At 39.3% G+C, this 22,689-nt stretch overlaps 1 protein-coding gene across 1 annotated transcript in view; it reads right to left on the reverse strand.

The window, feature by feature from the left end:
- LOC124554935 (molybdenum cofactor biosynthesis protein 1-like) overlaps positions 1-22,689 on the reverse strand; it is a 65,295-nt gene that overhangs the window by 10,241 nt on the left and 32,365 nt on the right. Inside the window, exon 6 of the mRNA XM_047128634.1 lies at positions 21,115-21,200. Within this exon, the coding sequence (XP_046984590.1) occupies positions 21,115-21,200 (86 nt within the window). The remainder of the gene's footprint in view (positions 1-21,114; positions 21,201-22,689) is intronic.

Here is a 22,689-nt window from a genome sequence, read left to right on the forward strand (position 1 = left end):
ATCAGTTTCATAGAGACCAATAAGTTTATGTCCACAAATCAGTACAAAGCATCGCTCATGGGCAACTCAGCATGCCCTTTTGTCATACGACGTCTGTTCAAAAAATTCCAAAACTTTGTCCACAAAATTTTCTATGCTTATCTTTTAATTACTATGGATTGTCTCCTTCGAAATACTCTCCTCCACAATTGATACACTGCTCCCAATATCATTTCCACTTCCAGGAGCAGTCTTGACACACCTCTTGCTGGGTCGCATAAAGTGCCGTCTGCGAATTTTCTTTTATCTCATCTACCATTGCAGAACTTCATCCTTTTCAACTTTGGAAATAAAAAGAAGTCTGCAGGGGTCATACTATTCTCGCAAGGAACATCTCATTCTCATTTGTGAGATCCAAAAGTTTTTTTGGTCTTGACTCATGAGCCGTGGAATGAACTTGGCGGCAACACAATGCATTCCAAGATGCTGTGTCATTTCATAACATGATCCAATTGAAATGTTACATTCTTCTACAATCTCTCAGACAGTGTATCTTCGACTGCCACACACAATTTCTTTGACGTTCCTGACACAAGCGTCATCAGGGGACATCTAAGAGCGTCCTGAACAAGGATTATTTTTGACTTTTGTAAAGCCATTTTAAAACGTGTGAATAATACATAACACCAAGTATGGCTTAAGCACTCATCGCTATAGGCTCCCAGCATCATTTGGTGTGTCTGTGTAAAGGTTTTCTTGAGTTTCACGCAAAATTTAATGCAGATGCATTGCTCCTCTAACTTTGCCATCACAAAATTCACAAACCCAGATTCCATATTTCTTGATTTCCGAGAAGCATTTGACATAGTGCCTCACTGCAGACTTTTAACAAAGGTACAAGCACATGGAATAGGTTCCCAGACATGTGAGTGGCTCAAAGACTTCTGAAGTAATAGAACCCACTACATTATCCCGACGGTGAGTGTCCATCAGTGACTAGGGTATCATTAGGATCATTCCAGGGATGTGTGATAGGAGCGCTATTACTCATATTTTCTATGTGCATAACTGATCTGATGGACAAAGTGGACAGTAATCTGTGGTTGTTTGCTGATGATGTTGTGGTGTATGGAAGGTGTCATCGTTGAGTGATTTAGGAGGATAAAAGATGACTTGGGCAAAGTTCCCAGTTGGTGTGATAAATGACAGCTAACCCTAAATGTAGAAAAATATAAGTTACTGCAGATGAGTTGGAAAAACTAATCCATAATGCCAGAATCCAGCATTAGTAGTGTCATGAATGAAGTCACATTGTTTCAATATCTGGACATAACGTTGCAATGTGATATGAAATGGAACAAACTTGTGAGGGTCATGGTAGGGAGGGCGAATAATCATCTTTCGTTTGTTGGGTGGATTTTACTACAGTGTGGCTCAGCTGTGATGGACATCACATATAGGATGCTAGTGTCTGGGATCCACAAGGGGTCGAATTAAAGCAGACATTGGGGTAATTCAGAGGCAGGATACTAGATTTGTTAACAGTAGGTCGAAACAACAACATACAAGTATTATGGAGATGTTTCTGGAACTCAAATGGGAATCCCTGGAGGGATTTTGAGGAACACTGTGCTGACTGCAGAACAATTCTGATTGCACCAACATACATTATGCGTAAGGACCACGAAGATAAGAGACGACAAATTAGGACTCATAGAGAGGCATATAGACATTCACTTTTTCCTCAATCGATTGGCAGATGGAACGGAAAAGGAACTGACTACAGTTGAAATAAAATTACTTGATAGTTGGCACTTCAAACGCCAATAAGAGTAGTCAGCGTCACACTTGAACTGTCTGCTGTTGCCAAACTCCACCAAAATTGGCCAGTCACTTCCAATTCCTGGTTCAGCATTCTTTCTTGATGTATTTGTATCCCGAATTACGAGCCCGACACTTTTATTATGTATTTCATGACACGCGATAGCTACACCAAAAACAACACACATTAACAATGCTAATGAAAGACACACATTTCATTCATAGCACTAACCAAACACTACCGAATAACTCAGCACAAGGTGTAATTCAGTATCATACATATAGTTATCATATTCACAGAGATCATCTTACATTAGATAAGCTTTTCACTACATTGTGTGAAACTGAAATTTTTAAGGTTGCAGTTCATAGTTGCAACTGGGTCACTACATTCACATATATAAATACTTCATGCAGTGCTGTGGCATAGCACAATGGTTGGCAGATTAATCTAATGTGTAGCATGTCGTAGGTTTGAATCTCATCAATGTAGCAAAATTTTTATTTCTAAATCTAACCAAAAGAGTGTGATTATTATTTTCATTCAATTAATTGGTTTAAATGTATTTTTTTATTTTTAATACTTTGCTGCATCATTTTTCATCATTGTTTTGACTGTTCTATTTGGTCTTATTTTTCTTCCTGTCACTATTTCTTCATTTGGAATCTGCCTCAGTCATCTATAATCCACGAACAAGTGCCCACATGGACTGTTCACTGGTTTCTAACATGGCAGCATGTGCAGCTAGAGTAAGGATAGTTACAGGTAACAAATGAAACGGAGAAATTTTAATTTGCTTTCAGCCCTGAAATTGAGTTTTTGTTGTCTTGAGTTTACCCTTAAGCGTTAGCTTTAATCGCCATGAACAAAGCGATCATGATATTAGTACTGCTGCAGACTGTTGACCACAATTTTCTTGGCTGGGTTAGGACACAAGTTTACAGTCAGGGATACAAAACGGGTCGTCTTCCCCAGTTCAGTCACTGGTCACTTTAAATCAATAGTCGACAGAGTATCCAACATTTCTGACATACCTTGCACCAGCCACTAGAAAAATTGCTCTGTGTTAAACGTTTAACATAATTCGTGAAGTGAGCCGCTTGTTTGTTGTCAACTGTAACCAAACGGTAGCTGGTAGCCAATGTGGCAACATTGTTGCGGCAAGTGATTGATGTCAACTATCAAGTAATTTTATTCAGACTATTGTAGTGAGACAGGGTACCTTCTGCCATGCACCATATGGTGGCTAGTGGAGTATGTATGTAGATGTGGAATCAGTCTTTCCTTCTCATCCCATCTGGAAAGTCTCCCCTGATCTGCAGTTCTGGGTAACTTTCTCAAAATCTACAATTTTTCCTAGACCTATCCTTCACCCCTCTTCCTTCCACTTCAACCCTTCTGCCTGAAGAATGAGCTACTGGCTCTGAAAGCTTGCCTAATTATAATCTTCTTTTATGTGTGTGTTCTGCCGCCACTTAGCAAGTAGATTGTTTATCTATCCAATTCAATTATCATGTAACCAAAAGCTGCATTTAACACACCAAGTCTCTTTTACCAATCACTTTTAATATGTCCTACAGAATGTACTGTCTATCCTGTCCTTTTTTGAGATTACTGTTTTGTTGTACTTTTCTACAGGCATCATCTTACTTATTAGGAGTCAGTTCCTTCATGTTGTTGTTGTTGTGGTCTTCAGTCCTGAGACTGGTTTGATGCAGCTCTCCATGCTACTCTATCCTGTGCAAGCTTCTTCATCTCCCAGTACCTACTGCAACCTACATCCTTCTGAATCTGCTTAGTGTATTCATCTCTTGGACTCCCTCTACGATTTTTACCCTCCACGCTGCCTTCCAATGCTAAATTTGTGATCCCTTGATGCCTCAAAACATGTCCTACCAACCGATCTCTTCTTCTAGTCAAGTTGTAGAGCTGCATGTACTCGGGAAAAATTACGGCTGTAGTTTCCCCTTGCTTTCAGCCGTTCGCAGTACCAGCACAGCAAGGCCGTTTTGGTTAATGTTACAAGGCCAGATCAGTCAATCATCCAGACTGTTGCCCCTGCAACTACTGAAAAGGCTGCTGCCCCTCTTCAGGAACCACATGTTTGTCTGGCCTCTCAACAGATACCCCTCCGTTGTGGTTGCACCTACGGTACGGCCATCTGTCTCGCTGAGGCACGCAAGCCTCCCCACCAATGGCAAGGTCCATGGTTCATGGGGGGAGTTCCTTCATAGTCAACACTTAAGGAATGAGTGGCTGAATTCATATGTAGCATATGTCTCTGTAAGATGACTCATGAACAACTTCCTAGAATTACAATCAAATATGAAAATGCTGAGAAAGAACACAGTGTGATATTGCAAGATCAGTAATTAAAAAGATGTGCAAAACATTTGATGCCGTGGCCATACCAGAAAGTGAGTGGCATGTCTGTTGAAGCCTGACTACAACCTAATGTGAAAAACAATTTGGGACAATCTGACACACAACTGATTCTATGCACCAATCTGTTCCCGTGGATGAAATGAAACAGCAGTTGCACAAAAATAGCCAAGGTGACTTAATCGGAGAGAAAGAGTGGTCATTGTTTTCTAGGATGCAAAAGTGATTTCTATTTTAGATTAGCTTGCAAGACTGAAACAGTACCTCACAAATACAATGCAAGTATTCTGACTCAACTGGATGAAAAAATATGGAGCCAAGACCCAGGGGGAAAAAAAAAGTTTATTGTCAGTGAAATGCATATGGTCACAAAGGCACTTTCACAATAGGAAAACTGGGAGTTTCAAGTGTGAAGTCTTCAAATATCTATTCCATTCTCCAATTTTTTCACATTCTGACTTTAGCTTCTTCTTCTTTTCTTTTTGTATGAATGATTCACTTAAGACTACATGCGTCACAGCTCAAAACCGTTTTGTGAGTCAACAACTGGATATGTTTTCACTGGTCTGTCTCTTGTAACTCCGTTGGACATGGAGGTAGCAAATGAGGATGTAGGATGTCCATGACATACTGCTGTGCTGTCAGAGTGACCTGAAGTCATATCCGATGCTGCCCCACACGCCCTCTCCCTATGTCGTTGTCATACTCACTGACAACTGTCATCGCGGGTCTTGCAGAATGTCTCACTGCTGGTCACATGACAGGTGCAGGTGTGAAAGGGTTACTATGTGCTCGGCGTACATTACAGCAATTCTCCCATGGGCTCGTCAGACACGGTAAACCGGAAGCTTGCTGACAAGCACACCACCCTTACGTTCCCAAGCAGTCCAACATGGGGCCACTACCACATCTGAATGACTCACAAATCTGCATATTGCATAATTCAATCAGCCTGGCAAATGGAGACACCCAATTAGGCCCCTTCAAATTTTGTTGCGTGCTGATAATGCTGACTCACAGAAGTACAGGGCATCTGTGTCCTTCACAGGGATCACTCAACATCTTACACTCTTCACATCTCTTATAGCTCCTACCATTCTTGGTAACAATCCGAGACACAAACAAAGCTAATGCAATCTGGTGGCCTTTGTATCCATTTCAGAGAGTTGCGACTCTCATAATTTACCACTGGTATGCACACTCGTGAAACTACGTTGCTTCAGGGAGCTTCCCTTTTTTTTCTTCAAGCTGTTTAGTTCTTTGAATCCATTTTTCTTGTAGCTCAGAATAATTATTTTATTGTGTAGCAAACTTACAGACTAGCATTCTGGTCTGAGCTGTCGGAGTTGGCGGTCATGTGTGTGTGAGGTGTTGTGGGGCGGCGGATGTATAAGTTTGTAACAATAATAAAAAATCTGATTGCTGGATATATGCTTGCGTGTTGAATCAGTTTCTAGCTTTTAGAATGTTGTTATTGCTGTCTTTTGCCGTTCTCAACACTGGCTCTCTATTTACTCCGTGACCCCCAGAAAGTGATTTAATAAAACTTGGAGCCAGTAAATAGATATCCTAGTGCCCACTTTGCCTGAGAATGTTCTTATAGCTGCAGCTTATAGCTCTGAGGAATTAGGAGATTGTCCGGGATTTCTAATCAAAAACGGTTTTCCAAAATATTTGAGTATATTATGAAATTCACTAATAAAAACCACAAGTATCCCTACAACCTAACTAACAGAGCAGTTCAGAGTCTAATGCGCTGATGCAACTATAAATGTCCGAATTAAATGTTAAAAGAATGCTCGCCATAATTTGATGAAAATATTTCATCAAACGCCACGCTAAATATTTGGTAGAATGTCTGTCCCGCGACGGCACGTGAAAATACGACAATACGCAAACTGAAGCTAGTTAATGAAAATCATTCCAGAATTAACACTTCACATGAAATGTTCTCATGGTTCCGCGTATCTCTAGTAACTTAATACGGCACCCGAGGCTGTTTGTAGCAGATACACTGATGCGACGCGACTACCGACACAGATGGCGTGTCATTCAGCGTCTGGAGAGAACTGGGGCCTTGCTTCCTCGCGCAGTGTTCTTATATATAAAGCCGCGGTGCGGACGGCTGAGGGAACGCCTGATCAAATCCGCTATCCCGACTAGCCGCTGGGCTAGTAACGCACCACTTCAAGTTACATAATAATTTATAGCTTCTTTGGCTGATGGCCGAAGAAGCTCTTAATTTAAACGTGCATTCAGCACGCAGGTAAGTATTGATAATAAAATTTTGACGTGGCTAAGTTAAATACTTTAGGCGAGAGAATTAATTTAATTGCCCTGCACGCACTAAATGAGCTCTGAACTGGCCCTGTTGAGATCCGCTATCGCTATAATTTTATAGGTATTAAAAAGAAACTTTACACATCTTCATAATCATAGCGGACCTCCAACCTATTTAAATCTAAACAACCTAGCCTTATTTATTAACCTACTTAATCTATCTCGCTTCCTTCAGTTTTGAGACGAAAACCAGAAAATCATGAATTTCCACTAAAATCTTAATATGTGAAATCCAAAGTACTGTTTTTATTAAATCATTATGAAAGATGAATCTAAATATAAATTTTGAAGTCTCTAGCTCTGTTCTGTTGCGCCAATGATTTTTCCAGAAAAACGTCCAAATCTCGGAAATGGCTGAAGTTATCGAACTGATATTTAACACACATTAATTTAATATTATTTCTGACATGCTAGAAAAGTTTTAGTTCATTTGCTTGATTTTTAAGGTATTGCGCAACATTTATGACGTCAGAGCTAGTTACAGCAGACTGGCTGACACTCAATGGAAACTGATGTGAATTTACTACAGCGTGAGTAGGCTGCTTCCCTACATCACCCTCTACTTAAATTTTTTGCTTATGAATGTTAATGAATGAAAAAAAAATTTAATTACAAAAAGGGAAGCAAGAGTACAGTTTAACTCCCTATGAAAATTCAAAATTGAAATATAAACCTGTAGAAACATTAAAGAAAACTGATTACCTAAATTAATTATTTAAATTGTAGGCATGTTCACTGCCTTTTAAACAATGTCATTACTCAAATTTTTAAAGCAAAGTCATGAAATATTTTGGCATACATATTGCCTTAGACAAACAAACACATACAAATTGAAAAATTATGAAAATCTTAGATCCATTAAATACATTAAATACATCTTTACATACACAAATTCAAAGAAAATAACATGACACATAAACAGATGATTATCTCTTAGCAGTCTTTTTTAAACCTGAAAGAAAAAGTTCACAAATAATTTTTACACACGTGGTTGTAGCCGCTTTGGCTGGCGTCCTACACTTCCATTCACAAGGGTAGAGGAGGGGAAGTTGCTATGGTGTGCGTCCTTCACGTTCTCTCTAAATTACATGGGGAAAGGGGAGGGGTCACTGTGAGTTGTGTCCAAGTCACTCCACGCTTTCACGCAGCTACCAGGCTGCCATTATCTGGTTTGTCCTGTAGAACAAACAAAAAGAGTGCCTCAGACTCTGTTCACTTAATATCTGTGGGTGGGTCACAATGAAATGGGGATATATACATTTTATCCTTCAACATTTTTCTGGAACAAAGTTAACAGAACCTTTTCAATTTTACTCTTGTGGTTACTTAACTGTCATAAAATCGTTAAACAAATGGCTCAAAACGCCTTTAGTCATGTACTAGAGAAAATCTATGCTCAAGGCATACAGTGATGAATCATATTTAATCTGAATTTATTATTTCTGGGCCGGAACACTGAACCAATGCTCGGTACATCCTTGATACATTTGCATTTTAAGCACTTAACTGACTCATCTTTGATTACTTTATTCTTAGAGATAGTATGAGTATGATTAGTGGTTGTTTTCTCAGCTTCTTTGTACATGTGAGTAACTTTTGGTAATAGTACAGTTTTGAGTGTTCAAAACACACTACGTTTAGTTGACTACAAAATCCACTTATTGGTCCTCTGCTGTTGTCAGTTCCACATCTGCAATTAGGTACTTACTTACTTTGAAGTGTATTTATGCTGAGCTAAAATAATGTTTCACGTCTGTCAGTATGTTATTTATTTATTTTGCTAGTGTATGTACTTATTTAACACTCACTCTATTAATATTTAAAGCATAGGATAGCACATTTATTTCATATTCATAGTGTATTGCCGCTGATTAGTTTGCTCACGTGGCAATCCATTTCCACTCAATCGGACGCTGAAACCACAGGTAGTCTCTTTCAGACCTACCACTAAACTGCATCAAATAATTATGGACGAGCGTAATGCTATATTCCTTAAACCTATAGGACACCATGAGCTGCTCTGTCTCATTTAACATAAGGGTACCTATGGTCGCATTCACGCCTCCAACTCATAACCTCAATACGTGTAGGTGTATCCTGTCACACACTACACTAAAATAATGGCCAGCTCCAACCTTATAAATACTTCAGGGACGTGTCCTTCACGTCTCAACCACAAACACTGTTCAATTCTATTATACTGCCTTTCCTTGCTACACAAGGTGAGTTTATCCTTACAACTTATCTGCATATATTTCATACCACTAAGCAATCTCTTTTACTATTTATTAGTCAGCTCTAAAGCATACACTAGGTCTCATTGACACTTCAGATCCTGCTTGTACATGAATTCATACATCTTTTTAAATTACTGTTGGTGGACCATTTCCAATAAAACAACACTTTGTAGTTACTATATTACCAGGGTACTATACATAATTGTTACTCAAATACATTTGTATCTTAATTACGTCATACTTCCCTATTGTTTGTCACTATTAGGTTTGTCACATTAGGTATTTTTCTTCACTAATCGGTAGATAGAATGGTTGCATAACTCATGGCTTGATAGCCATGACAGAAAATTTTCATGTCTGGAAAGAAAAGGTCGAAAATTTTAGTGGATAGGAAAGAGGAAGAATGAGTGAGACCTGAAAGGGAAAGAAGATCTCACACAGCTGGGACTGCACAGCTGCCACACTGTGTAGAGGTTACAGAACAACCTCCTCCCTACAGCATTCATTAGCTTAATGCTGTATTGATAATTATACCGGAAAATTTAGTATTTGGAAAGAAAATGTCGAAATTTTTGAGGATAGGAAAGATGAAGAATGAGTGAGACCTGAAAGGGAAAGAAGATCTCACACAGCTGGGACTGCACAGCTGCCACACTGTGTAGAGGTTACAGAACAACCTCCTCCCTACAGCATTCATTAGTTTAATGCTGTAAAGAAGAGTTAGAAATTTTAGGTGGATAGAAAAGATGAAGAGTGAGTGAGACCTGAAAGGGAAAGATCTCACACAGCGGGGACTGCACAGTTGCCACACTGTGTAGAGGTTACAGAACAACCTCCTCCCTACAGCATTCATTGGCTACCTATGAATCTGCCAGGTCGATCTGAAAATACTTTATGATGCCTTTTTAGAACCTGTCTCAGTTCTTCCTTTTGATTGCCTGAAATCCTATCGATTTCCTGCAATTTAGCTTCTATTTTGTCTAAAATAATTGCTTCTTCTTCTTCTTCTGTGTTCAACTTATTGTTATTAAGATTAACATCCTCGTCCCAATACCTCCTGTTTTTCAGAACTCGTATAGGCAGCTCCCAAGTTTCATGATCAGTTACTACATGTTTATCACTAAAAGGTACTATAATTACTCCGGTTATTGGCAAGACCATTTTTAACTGGCTTCTTTCAAAGTCAACAACACTCTGATATTTCGACAAGAAATCTATGCCAATTAAAACCTCAATACTGAGATTGTTTACAATTAAACATGGATGATCAATTACATTACCATTTATGTTAAAGGGTAGCAAAGCTTCTTGCTTTACTGTTTTTGACACCTTGCCAGTAGCACCAATTATTCTTAGTCCTGATACCCTCATTACAGTAAGTTTGTCTTTACCAGGTAATGCATCAAAGAAGGACTGAGATATTGCACTCACCTCACTTCCACTGTCTAAGAGACAACGTACATTGATACCCAACATATTCACTATTATTATAGGGTGGCTTATTCTAGGTTGTACAGGTGGTTCCTCACATTCATCTAGTAGTTCCTTTTGGATTTGTCTCCAACTAAAGTGATCAACATCTGTCTTCATTACATTTAGGTCACAGTGTGTAGGGGTTTCCTGAATTACATTTTCAGCTGCCTTTTCCAGTCTGTCTATTAATTTTAAATCGAAACACCGCACGACTTCATTACATTTAGTTTGCTGAACATGACCCAAATTACTATAGTCTGAGCGATTCTGCGCCTCCAGACCGGGCATAACATTAGTTACAGCTAAACCACTTTCACCATTATCGTCGGTTTCCTTCTCAAGTGACAACTGGTCACAGCTACTGGGTTCATTGACCCCAAACAGCCTACCCTCTACATTCCTACTTATCTCCTGTCCTAAATCTACTAGTACATTATCAACATCATGCACAGGCACTTTAGATAAGAGCACATCATCCTCATCGTAAATATAAGCATGAATTTCTTCTGCTTCTTCACCTGTCAATTCAGTATTTTGTAGCTCATCCCTACTGTTACACTGCTGCGCCTTCTCTTTCTCTTCCCACTTAGAAAGCGTTTCTAACACGGTATCTATCAAATACTGTGAGTGATCTAATATTTCTGTTGTATCCTTAGGTGCTACCGACATTTCATCCATCTGTTCAGTTTGAGTATTCTGATCTGTCTTACCCATTCCCTTAACTACTGGCTTAGGAAAAGTAACCGCCTGGTGAGCGCCAGTGTCCTCATAGACGGGAACTAGTTTTCCTGCCTAGGTCTACTACTGTTTCCTTTATTTTCATTATAGTTAGCTGGCATAGCCTTACTTTCCGTACTGTTGTTTACATGCATATTTCTGTTTGAAACAAAATTATTATCCCTTGGACGCCATTGTTGGTTCTGATAATTATTTCCCCAATTCCTATCTCTCTTAGGATGACGAACACCTACTGTTCTGATGTTTACATTGCCATTTTGCTCGTTCCTAAAATTACTATTATTATTATTGGCATTACGGTTATTACGTGCTTGCTCCTCATTGGCAGCAACACGTTCTACATGTTCCAAATATTCAATGAAACGATCCAGATTGTCTCTAGGGGCTGATATAATTCTAGTTTGCCAGTACCATGGCAGTTTGGCTTCCAGACCTAGTATAATCATTTCTGGTTTTAGCTTTTCCGCCAAATGTGACAAACGTGAAATCCATGACCTAGCAAACTCTTTAATAGATTCCTTGCCTGCATTGAAGCGTTTTCCACTCCAAAATTCTCTCAACACTTCATTTTGCTTATTGCTAGACCAATATTCATTAATAAAAGCTGTTTTAAATTCCGCTAAAGTTTTACATTTCAACATAACATCAGCTGACCAACGCATGGCGTCACCTGCTAAATGGCTTCTAATAAATGAGATTTTCTCTCGCTCAGACCAAGTTGGTGGAATCACATCTTCAAAATCGTTCCAGAAATCTAGCGGGTGGATATTTTTATCTGGATCGAACCGCAAGAACTGCCGACACCCGATAAAAGCGGCGTTTGCAGCTACAACTTGTTGTACACTACCATTACCAGAAGTTACTGAAGCTACTTTACTTTCAATGTTAGCAATGTTAGTACTGATATTTTCTACTTTCATTTCAACATTATCTACTCTTTGTACAATATGAGTAGTGTCAGTTTTGATTGCTTCTACTTCTGCTTGACATATGTTTACTTTTATATTAACATCTTTAAATCTATCTGAGCACAGTTCAGATTCTGCCTCGATCTTTTCTGTTAACTTGTGCTCCAGCTTCGCATCTTCCATTTGGAAGTCTTTGCGAACCTCAGCAACTTCGGATTTAACTGTTTTATACATTTCAGAAAACTGTTGAGCAACCTTTTTCTTAATATCCTCATGATTGCAATCAATTTTACAATTCAAACTGTCAAGATCCTCTTTCAACTTATTGCAACCAGCCTTGAAGGTATCGTCCATTACCTCCAATCGTTTATTAAAACTAGTTTGGCTGGCCACAATTTCATACTTTAATTCAGCATTATTGGATTCTAATTTATTGTCCATTGCCTCAAACCGTTTATTAAAATTTGTTTGACTGGCCACCATTTCAGACTTTAATTCAGCATTGCTGGCAGCTATTGCTTGTAATATAACATTTAAATCAACAGCCCCAGCATCTTTGGGTTGCTCACGAGCTGGCTTTTTATCACACTCAGGTGACGAAAAACTAGCTCCAACACCAGAATTATCAAAACTAACTGAAACTTCTGATTGATTAGTCATATCTAACTTCTCCTTCTTAAACTCTACCATCTCTGATGACTGTTTCATTTTTAATTCATCAGAGAAACTATCATCCACTAAATTTATCATTTCTACTTTCCGCTTTACTACAGGAGTCTCTATTATTGAATCATTGCCCCTTCCCACACTACTGCCAGGAGACAATACTTCATATTTCACCTTAACATTACTACTTTCATGCATATTTACACTCGAACCGTTGTCTGGATTTACAGTTCCCTCAACAGACATAGGTTCTGATTTAAGTTTAACCTCAGTTTCTTTTGACGGTTCCATCGCCGACAGTCTTTTAGTGCAGGTTGGTAAAATTTTTAACAGTTTTTCACTTAACTTAGTTCCTTCTGCACGATGTATGGCGTTGCCGGCGCGGCGTACCAGGATTCCTGATGCGACGTGGCACGTTTAACTGCAGACGGCTCTCCGACGGCTGTTGTGTGTTAGCGTGGCCCGCAATTGCAGGCTCTGCGTCGGCTGCTCCAGCGGACGACTGCGGTGCGGCGAGACTGGCTTCTCGCGATGCCGGCAGCACCGCTAGACTCAGTGCCAGCTCCGTCAATCCAGATGCGTTGTTAATCCAATTGCGTCGTCCACATGCACACGTAACACATTCACTGTTCTATACTCAGTTGCGTGTCGCATTTCACTCGCGAATCCGAATAGTTAAAAATCACTTTCACTTAGTTGTTTCCCGGCCGATGCACCATATGTGGGGCGGCGGATGTATAAGTTTGTAACAATAATAAAAAATCTGATTGCTGGATATATGCTTGCATGTTGAATCAGTTTCTAGCTTTTAGAATGTTGTTATTGCTGTCTTTTGCCGTTCTCAACACTGGCTCTCTATTTACTCCGTGACCCCCAGAAAGTGATTTAATAAAACTTGGAGCCAGTAAATAGATATCCTAGTGCCCACTTTGCCTGAGAATGTTCTTATAGCTGCAGCTTATAGCTCTGAGGAATTAGGAGATTGTCCGGGATTTCTAATCAAAAACGGTTTTCCAAAATATTTGAGTATATTATGAAATTCACTAATAAAAACCACAAGTATCCCTACAACCTAACTAACAGAGCAGTTCAGAGTCTAATGCGCTGATGCAACTATAAATGTCCGAATTAAATGTTAAAAGAATGCTCGCCATAATTTGATGAAAATATTTCATCAAACGCCACGCTAAATATTTGGTAGAATGTCTGTCCCGCGACGGCACGTGAAAATACGACAATACGCAAACTGAAGCTAGTTAATGAAAATCATTCCAGAATTAACACTTCACATGAAATGTTCTCATGGTTCCGCGTATCTCTAGTAACTTAATACGGCACCCGAGGCTGTTTGTAGCAGATACACTGATGCGACGCGACTACCGACACAGATGGCGTGTCATTCAGCGTCTGGAGAGAACTGGGGCCTTGCTTCCTCGCGCAGTGTTCTTATATATAAAGCCGCGGTGCGGACGGCTGAGGGAACGCCTGATCAAATCCGCTATCCCGACTAGCCGCTGGGCTAGTAACGCACCACTTCAAGTTACATAATAATTTATAGCTTCTTTGGCTGATGGCCGAAGAAGCTCTTAATTTAAACGTGCATTCAGCACGCAGGTAAGTATTGATAATAAAATTTTGACGTGGCTAAGTTAAATACTTTAGGCGAGAGAATTAATTTAATTGCCCTGCACGCACTAGATGAGCTCTGAACTGGCCCTGTTGAGATCCGCTATCGCTATAATTTTATAGGTATTAAAAAGAAACTTTACACATCTTCATAATCATAGCGGACCTCCAACCTATTTAAATCTAAACAACCTAGCCTTATTTATTAACCTACTTAATCTATCTCGCTTCCTTCAGTTTTGAGACGAAAACCAGAAAATCATGAATTTCCACTAAAATCTTAATATGTGAAATCCAAAGTACTGTTTTTATTAAATTATTATGAAAGATGAATCTAAATATAAATTTTGAAGTCTCTAGCTCTGTTCTGTTGCGCCAATGATTTTTCCAGAAAAACGTCCAAATCTCGGAAATGGCTGAAGTTATCGAACTGATATTTAACACACATTAATTTAATATTATTTCTGACATGCTAGAAAAGTTTTAGTTCATTTGCTTGATTTTTAAGGTATTGCGCAACATTTATGACGTCAGAGCTAGTTACAGCAGACTGGCTGACACTCAATGGAAACTGATGTGAATTTACTACAGCGTGAGTAGGCTGCTTCCCTACAGTGTGCTTGCTTGTGTGAATGAATGGTGTGTATTTCTATTTCTTTTTCTGATGAAGGTTGTGGCCAAAAGCTTATGTGTAAGTGTCTTAACTGTGCCTGTCTGCATTTTAACGTGCCATCTTTATGGTAATTAGCACTCTATCTTTTCCTACACTGCTGATATTCCAACCTGGAGTTTCCATTGTTTGAACTTACGGTCTACTGTTTTATGTTGCAGTGCACTTCTACAAGTGTAATACACAAATGTTGCCTTAGGAAAGAGTCACAATAACATCCATGTCTACCGTTTGCTATTTTTTACGAAATAGCACATCACACTCGAAATTTAACTTAGCCAATGAAATAAGTTTGAAGATTTATTGTGTGTAAGAGACACGAGGGCCCACTGTGTGGGAAATGTGGGAAGTTCTGTGCAGAGATGGAGTTATCCACAGACGCAGTAAGTCTTGGGAGCTATACGGGTGTTTAAACATCGACACCTGCTGGGATGAGGGGCCACTTACTCTGAGGTGGCGCTGTGCCAGCAACGAGCTCGACCCATTGATTAGCACCACAGATGACAATGAGCAACCAGCTGCTTCTCTGTGCAGAGATATAAAATTTATCGATTTTGGACATCTTTTGACAATCTGTCACATGGAGAACAATGTTTACTCTGGCAATTTTAACACTAATCTAGTGTTCTGCAACATATTAATGTGAAATGTTGTCTATGATGTTGAAGCGTGTAAGTTAAACTGATATCTGAGAATTTGTTGTTTTTGTGGCATTATCTGGAAAATGGCCTCTCTTGCAGCTCCAAGCATAAATGTCAAGTGAAGAAGAATAATTAGCACAGCACACTGGAACCGAGTAGGGATCCGGTTTACTGCTCGGCCACTAAATTAGCATATCGTGAGTACACCAGAAGAGACGCTGTACACACTTGCATATACTACATACACAAGTACAAGCATCGATCAAGCTACTGCGAAACTGCACTCTGTGTGACTCATCACTACATCAGAATACTGTAAATGTGGTGATTCCAATTTCTTAAGGTCTCTTCCTGTTTGTTTTCATCAGTAGGATCTTATTTTTCAAGTATGTGGGAATCCAATGAGCTGCCTGTTTGGATACATTCTTTCTGTATGTCCCACAAGTTGGATTCCTTGGAGACACATTGTAACAAGAGCTTTTAGGAATTTGCCTGGAGATTTCACACTGGGTTCTGTGTGATGTATCCCATCCTTTATTCTTGGACCTAAGATTTTTACTACAATTTTACATTCTTCTAATTCAGTTTGCTGTTTTCATGTCTTGTGCTGGACAAAGAGTCTCTCTCATGCATAAAGAAATTCTAATTTGATCACTGTTGTACAATGTTAGATTTTAGAGTTCCAGGAAAAATACTTTTAGTTAACTGAGAGACAGTTTGTACTTTCTGAAGTCTGGATTCTATGGCCTTCTTTTCATTATGATGTTCAGTGGTCTTTTTCACCAAATTATTTAAACTATTTAACACCGAATACTATGTCATTGCCTATATAAGTTCACCCAGTGCCATTTTGGTATCAGCCAAGAATTTTTTCTCCAGGTGAAATTAGTAGTCCAATTTTCCTAGCTTGCTCCCTTAATATTTCAAATTGCTTTAGCATATCAGTGATGTCTTTGTCAATTAGTATTATGTCATCGGTATAGGTTACACAATATAATTCTATCTTCAAGTTTACGTTCTAGTCAGTGTAATAGTGCACCTGCTCTTCTCCATTATCTTACAATTTTCTTAGGGGCATAGTTGAATAGCAATGTGATATGCCATCCCATTTTCATATTCTTAAGTCTGTCTTAAATTACACTGCTTGAAAAAAAGTGAGACACTCAGAAGGTGGGGAGAAAACAAATTGAAACATAGCTAATTTAGAGGGTATGTGATGTTATTTCAGTGATAACAAAACAGAGTCAAATTTACACAGAACTTATCAGTTTGAGCCCACTTATCAATACAGCAATGCACCCTGTCTGGCCTGGACAGTGCGGGAGGATGTCGTAAAGCTGCTGCATACCCTCCTGAGAAAGGTGATCCACAACTGTTGTAACTGGACATTGCAATCATGGATACAGGCAGTGGGATGGAGTTGACGTCCATGTTGGTCCCATAATGTTATATCAGGGACAGATATGGGGATTTTGCTGGCCACAGGAGTATATCAACATCACACAGACAATTTAAAGAGACACATACTACATGTGGACAAGCACCGGCCTGTTGAAAAATAGCACCACAATACTATTACACACTGCTGTACCATCAGAGTTCCCACGGCCATTACAAGCCGTGACCTGAAGTCATACCCAATGGCTCCCCACACCATGGGATTCCTTTGTGACCCACCCCCCCCCCAAAATGTGGAAGAATGGGACCTCTCCCCATCTCCCCGGGTCACTGTCAAACTTCTCCACGATAGTCATTTGGAGCAGTGCAGGACTGGGACTCATCAGTGAACATAATGTGACGCCATTCATTAGCAGTCCGTACTTCTTGATCATGGCACCACTTCACATGCAGTCATTTGCTTGGGTGTTAATGGCAGCCTATGCGCAGGACGGCAATTCCATAGTCTGGCTGCTCCTAGCTGTATGACACAGCATGTTGCAAGGAGACTATTACAGTGAACTCCTGTTTATCCGAAATGATCAGGACGGTGGTCAGTTCCGATAACGAAAATTCCAGATAAATCAAAGTCCCCCTGTTTTCACATGTGAACACTCCAAATTGCGTCAATATTGCGAAATACGATCGTAAAACGTGCGTAGGGTATGTAAAACATTACTGATATGGTTGCAAATAACCCTACACTTTTTTACTGAAAAAATTGTGTTGACATGTTAAAAAGGCACCAAACTATGATTGAAAACTCAAAGTTTTTAAATGCTGTATAACAAAGCTCGTTTATTTTGCATTCTTACAGAAAAAATCTCCCTTATTTGGCAGCAGGAAAAAACAGGAGTTTTAATTTTATTACCTACTCTTTTGAATAAAAAATAAACTACTGAACAAAATTATGAAACAAATCTAGAGATTACTCAAAGGAACGAAAAGTCTGTCCAGAGGAACTTTCAAGAAAAGTAAAAAAAAAAAAAAAAAAAACTTTTTAAGTTATGGACATAGAAGTTCTAGGATGCTTCATTAGAGTTTATTTTTTGGTAACGAAGTCACGAATGCCTTTTTTTCTTTTTTTTTTTTGCTTGAGAAACTATTGCTGCAACAATACATCTCCAACGTTGAAATCAAACTATTTCAGGATAAATCGTCTCCTCCTGTTGGCTGATGTACTCCAGGGCAGTTTGGATCACTTCGTAACAGAATGTGTGAGGAATATTTTTCTCTGATTCATCATCAGAAACATAGTCTTCTAACGCTTTATGATCGGTCACAATTTGGACGATTTCATCCTCAGTCACATGAAAAAATGCCATTTTCCATCCACTCTTCAATGTCTTCGAAGTGTGTGTCTTTACAACCAGCTTCTCCAGTAAATTCACCAAAATTATGTCAGCTTGAGTTTCGGTGTTGTCTCCTCCTTCCCACCACTTAGGTTGCCTTACGATCTAAGAGTTTTTCCAAGACCTAACAAGAGGAACTGGAGGAATTAGATTCCAAGCTTCAGCAATCAATGAATGACACTTAAAACATCAATTTTTTTAAGAGCTTCCACAAAATCATCTGCAGCATCAATCACACCTATTAAGTATTCCAGCATCTTGTGTCTGTAATGTTTTTCCATCGCCTCAAGAATACCTTGGTCCATCGGTTGACATAGAGATGTGACATTTTGTGGAAGAAATACAACTTTGATATCCCCATCTTGCAGATCACCTGGGTGAGAAGGAGCATTGTCCACAAGAAGTAGCGCTTTTCAAGGAAGTCCTTTTCCTTCCATGTAATTTACTACAGCTGAAACAAACTCTGCCTGGAACCACTCTCTGAAGATGGCACGGCACTGTTCATACATGCCTTAAGACTGATTCGTGTACCTCAGTGGGAAAGCTGGTTGGTTGGTGTCTAAATGCTCTTGGTGTTTTGGATTTGCCAATTAAAGTAAGACACAGTTTATGATTGCCAGTGGCATTACTGCAAGCGAGGACAGTAAATCTTTCTTTGATTTTTTTGTATCTGGAAGCCATTTCTTCTTCTTTAGAGGCAAGGGTTTTCGTTGGCAGCATTTTGTAATTCAACCCAGTTTCATCACATTTGTAAAGTTGATTGTCAGTATAACCTCCTTTGTCAATGATTGTGTGCAGTTTCTTCTTAAAATCAGCATAGCAGCTTCATCCCCAGATAATGATTTGGCACTGATGGCAATTTCATGGATGCCATGCTGCTTCTTGAAATGATCCTGCCAGCCATTACTTCCGAGGAATTCTTGCTTCTTTCCTTCTATCAGCTCATTAGCTCATTTTGACAAATTAGAGGACCTGAAACTGACACACCTTTGGCTCTTATTTATTCGTGCCACAAAAATAATGCCTCTTCTAACTGAGGATGTGCACCTTTTCTCATTGTTTTTCAAGATTTCACTGCGCTGCCCAATGCATGGATGGAACAAAAATTTTTCAATTCCTGATCGATTTGTCTTCCGATCAGTAATTGTACTCCTACTCTGCAGCAACTTTTGTGGGTGGCTCACCAGCATCAATTCTCTGCAAAGTGTGATGCTCTTTTTCCAACAAGATCACATTCATTTTATGTTATGTGCCCTTAGTCACGTTCAGTGTTCTTTTTACAGACACTCGACTGAGTCCTTTATGGTTTTTGGCCCCTTTTATCTCTGGACACTTTAAGGCACATAGTGGGAGCACAAAACCTCAAATCAGACACACACAAATGCACAACTTGACAACACTCGAGATGCACTAGACAAACTTTTGATTTTTGAAACCAGGCTGTGGCAGCCATCAAATGAAAGCATTCGATACATCTATGCCATTTCCTCTGTTCTACCCAAGCCCACGTGGCAACACAACAGGGTGTTGTACGTTCACTGTTAAACACTCAGCTTTGATGTACCGACAACAAGTGGAAAGAGTTAGGCGGCGCACTCTAATTGTCAGTTTCGACAGGCCTACGTTGCGCTCCATAGAACAATACTGTATGTACTGTACTTCCAAGGAGTTCCAATAGATGGCAGTGGCATGAAACCATGCAATACGAATAAGAAACGCACTAGAGCTTCAACCAACACACGCACGAATTGACGATACTTGGACTTTTGACACGCACCAGTGCACTGATTAGCAGTAGATTGCCAAAAAACACCAGCAAATGCTTGGCTCCAGGTGCACGCAAATTGAAACTTGTCAAGTGTCAATCTAGCTAGCCAAAAGTGTAGCTGCACAAGAGTTTACTGTACTTGTTCTCAGATGGCAGTCACAGACGTGAACAGGTTACAATGTACTCAGTACACTACACAGTGATGCTCCCTTGTAGTGGTCTGATGTAGTCAACTGGAACATTGATGATGAGTAAGCCCTTACTTTCCAACATCAGGCCACTGTCAGATCCAAATACTCCAAAAATACAGATGTTGCAAGGTTTAACCAGGGGACCAAATGGACATCCACAATGAGGTTTCTTTCAAACTCTCATCAGATAATGCTGTCTCACACCAATATGCAGCACCTTCATATCCTCCAGAGTGATGATTCAACATCTGACGCTATTCACATCCCTTATATACCACACGATGCTTGCTAAACAGCAATAAAAAAAAGAACACTAATGAATAATGAAGGAAAAGACAGACTGTTACTTACCATAAAGAAGATACCTTAGGCTGCAGATGGGAAGAATTAAAAGACACTTACATAAAGCTTTCAGCCACAGCCTTCATCAGTAAGTAGTAATCTGTCTTTTCCAACATTGTTGATATTCCTACTGGAGTTTCCATTGTTTCAAGGACACTGATGCTTTTCTGTGAGTGTTTGCTTTATGATGTTTTCTGCATTTTAGCTTTTTTTTAAAAAAGAAAAAAAAAGAAAGAAAGAAAGAAAAAAAAAAAAGATTTGTTGCTGGAAAACTTCTGAAGTCCAATAAAGGAGTTACAACAGCCATATATGGTTATCTGGTGGACCTTGCAGAACCAAATTCTAGGGCTGAAATATACTGTTGACCAATGGGCATTAATCAGAATGAATACTAAATAAAAAATTAAATTCAAGCTTACACAAAAAACACAGGTTCTATCACTGTTGCTTTTCATTCTATTTTGCTCTTATGTTTGCTATGACTTGCTAAGCAGAAATTTTCTTTCTATCTACAGAGTTACATTTGCTGTAATGTATCTTACCTCCATGTTGTTTCTTCTTTCTTCTCACTGCTGCCCCAATCATGGAAAGCAAGTCATCCTCACTGCATTTGCTTCGTATTGCATCTCTGAAACAACAGTTAAAACACCCGTTAAACAGTACCAGGCAATTACCACACAGTGAAATGTTGGTACACTAAAAAGGAAGAAAAACTTTGCAGAAATCTTCAACAGTAATCTTGTAGTCTGCAGTAGGCAACAGCAGGATAACAAACCCACTGGACAAGAATGGGAAAGTCATGATAGAAGTTACTTTTATTTTTATAAATAAACAGGTATCTTACACAAATGCTCAAGAGTATACATAGGATCTCGGGCTGAAGAGGTGGAGCAGAAACTGACATTAGTTTTGTTGAAGAGGGAGTACTGGAACACAGCACAATTTCTTGCAAAATGAAGCCAAATTTATTGATAAACTCTTAATTAATTGCCAAGCTCACTAATGTGACCATTTTATAACAGGTACTTACTGCTTGGAGTATATGTGACTTTTCAGGCTTGCCTAATAGATCTGTTGCAAAAACACTTTGGGTTCCCCACCAGATAACATTATGCAAGTCCCTCCCTCAATATTTCAGTGACACAACGTTTTGGCATCTTCAGGTGGTGGTGATTTCCACCATCACTGCTGCAAGATGCAACTGGCAATTTCCACGTGACAGCTTTGAAATTTATCATGTGGATGACTATGACCATCATATTTAGAATTCAGAGGATTTCATAGAATACCTGAAGATGCTTAAACTAGAACTTTCAGATCTTTTAGTTAGCTCAAATGTTATATCATTACTTACAAAAGTGCCCCTGCAGCCTTCATTAGAGGTTATTAGCAGCAAGTTTGAGAAAGAAATTGTGATGCTGTTTAAACATGTGCATACCTCATCCTATTTCTTATGTAACACCAACTACTTTAATCAAGTGGACAGTGTTCCCATGGGAGATCCTCTATTTCCCTTAGTAAATATCCAACATTCCTCCTTCTGGCAGAATGCTGAAGAGACATTTGTGGTGTGGCCCACATAATACAGACACTACCTATGTCCCTGCAGCATTTGCACTCGCTCCATCTGAATATTCAGTTCACTGTGGAAGTACAAAAAGATAGCAGCTTACCATTCCTGGATGTCACGGTTAGAAGAAAAGCTGACATAGCACTGGGGCTTAGTCTCTACTGCAAACTGATACACGCAGAGTTATATTTGAGGTCCAAAAGTTGCCGTCACCCTGCACAATGTGGTAGTGTCTTACACTCCCTGGCACATAGAGCACACGTGATTTCAGATACCGACAGTCTGCCTGGTGAACTGTAACACCTAAGAACAGTGTTCCAGCAGAATGTTTATTCTTGTAAACAGATTTGCAATGTGTTCTGAGCAAAGCAAGTTCAGTGTAGGGATGTAAATGAAGATACTTAGACAAGCACTGCAAATGGCTTTCTTGCCATATTTCAGTGGCATGTTTTCAAAATTAAAAGAATCGCTAAGAGAAACAGAATCAAGTGTGTTTTTCGTCTACCAGCAAAACTAAGGAATTGTTTGTGTTCAGTTAAAGACAATC

This window comes from Schistocerca americana, chromosome X (genome assembly GCF_021461395.2).
Source record: "Schistocerca americana isolate TAMUIC-IGC-003095 chromosome X, iqSchAmer2.1, whole genome shotgun sequence".
NCBI classification, from domain to species: domain Eukaryota; kingdom Metazoa; phylum Arthropoda; class Insecta; order Orthoptera; family Acrididae; genus Schistocerca; species Schistocerca americana.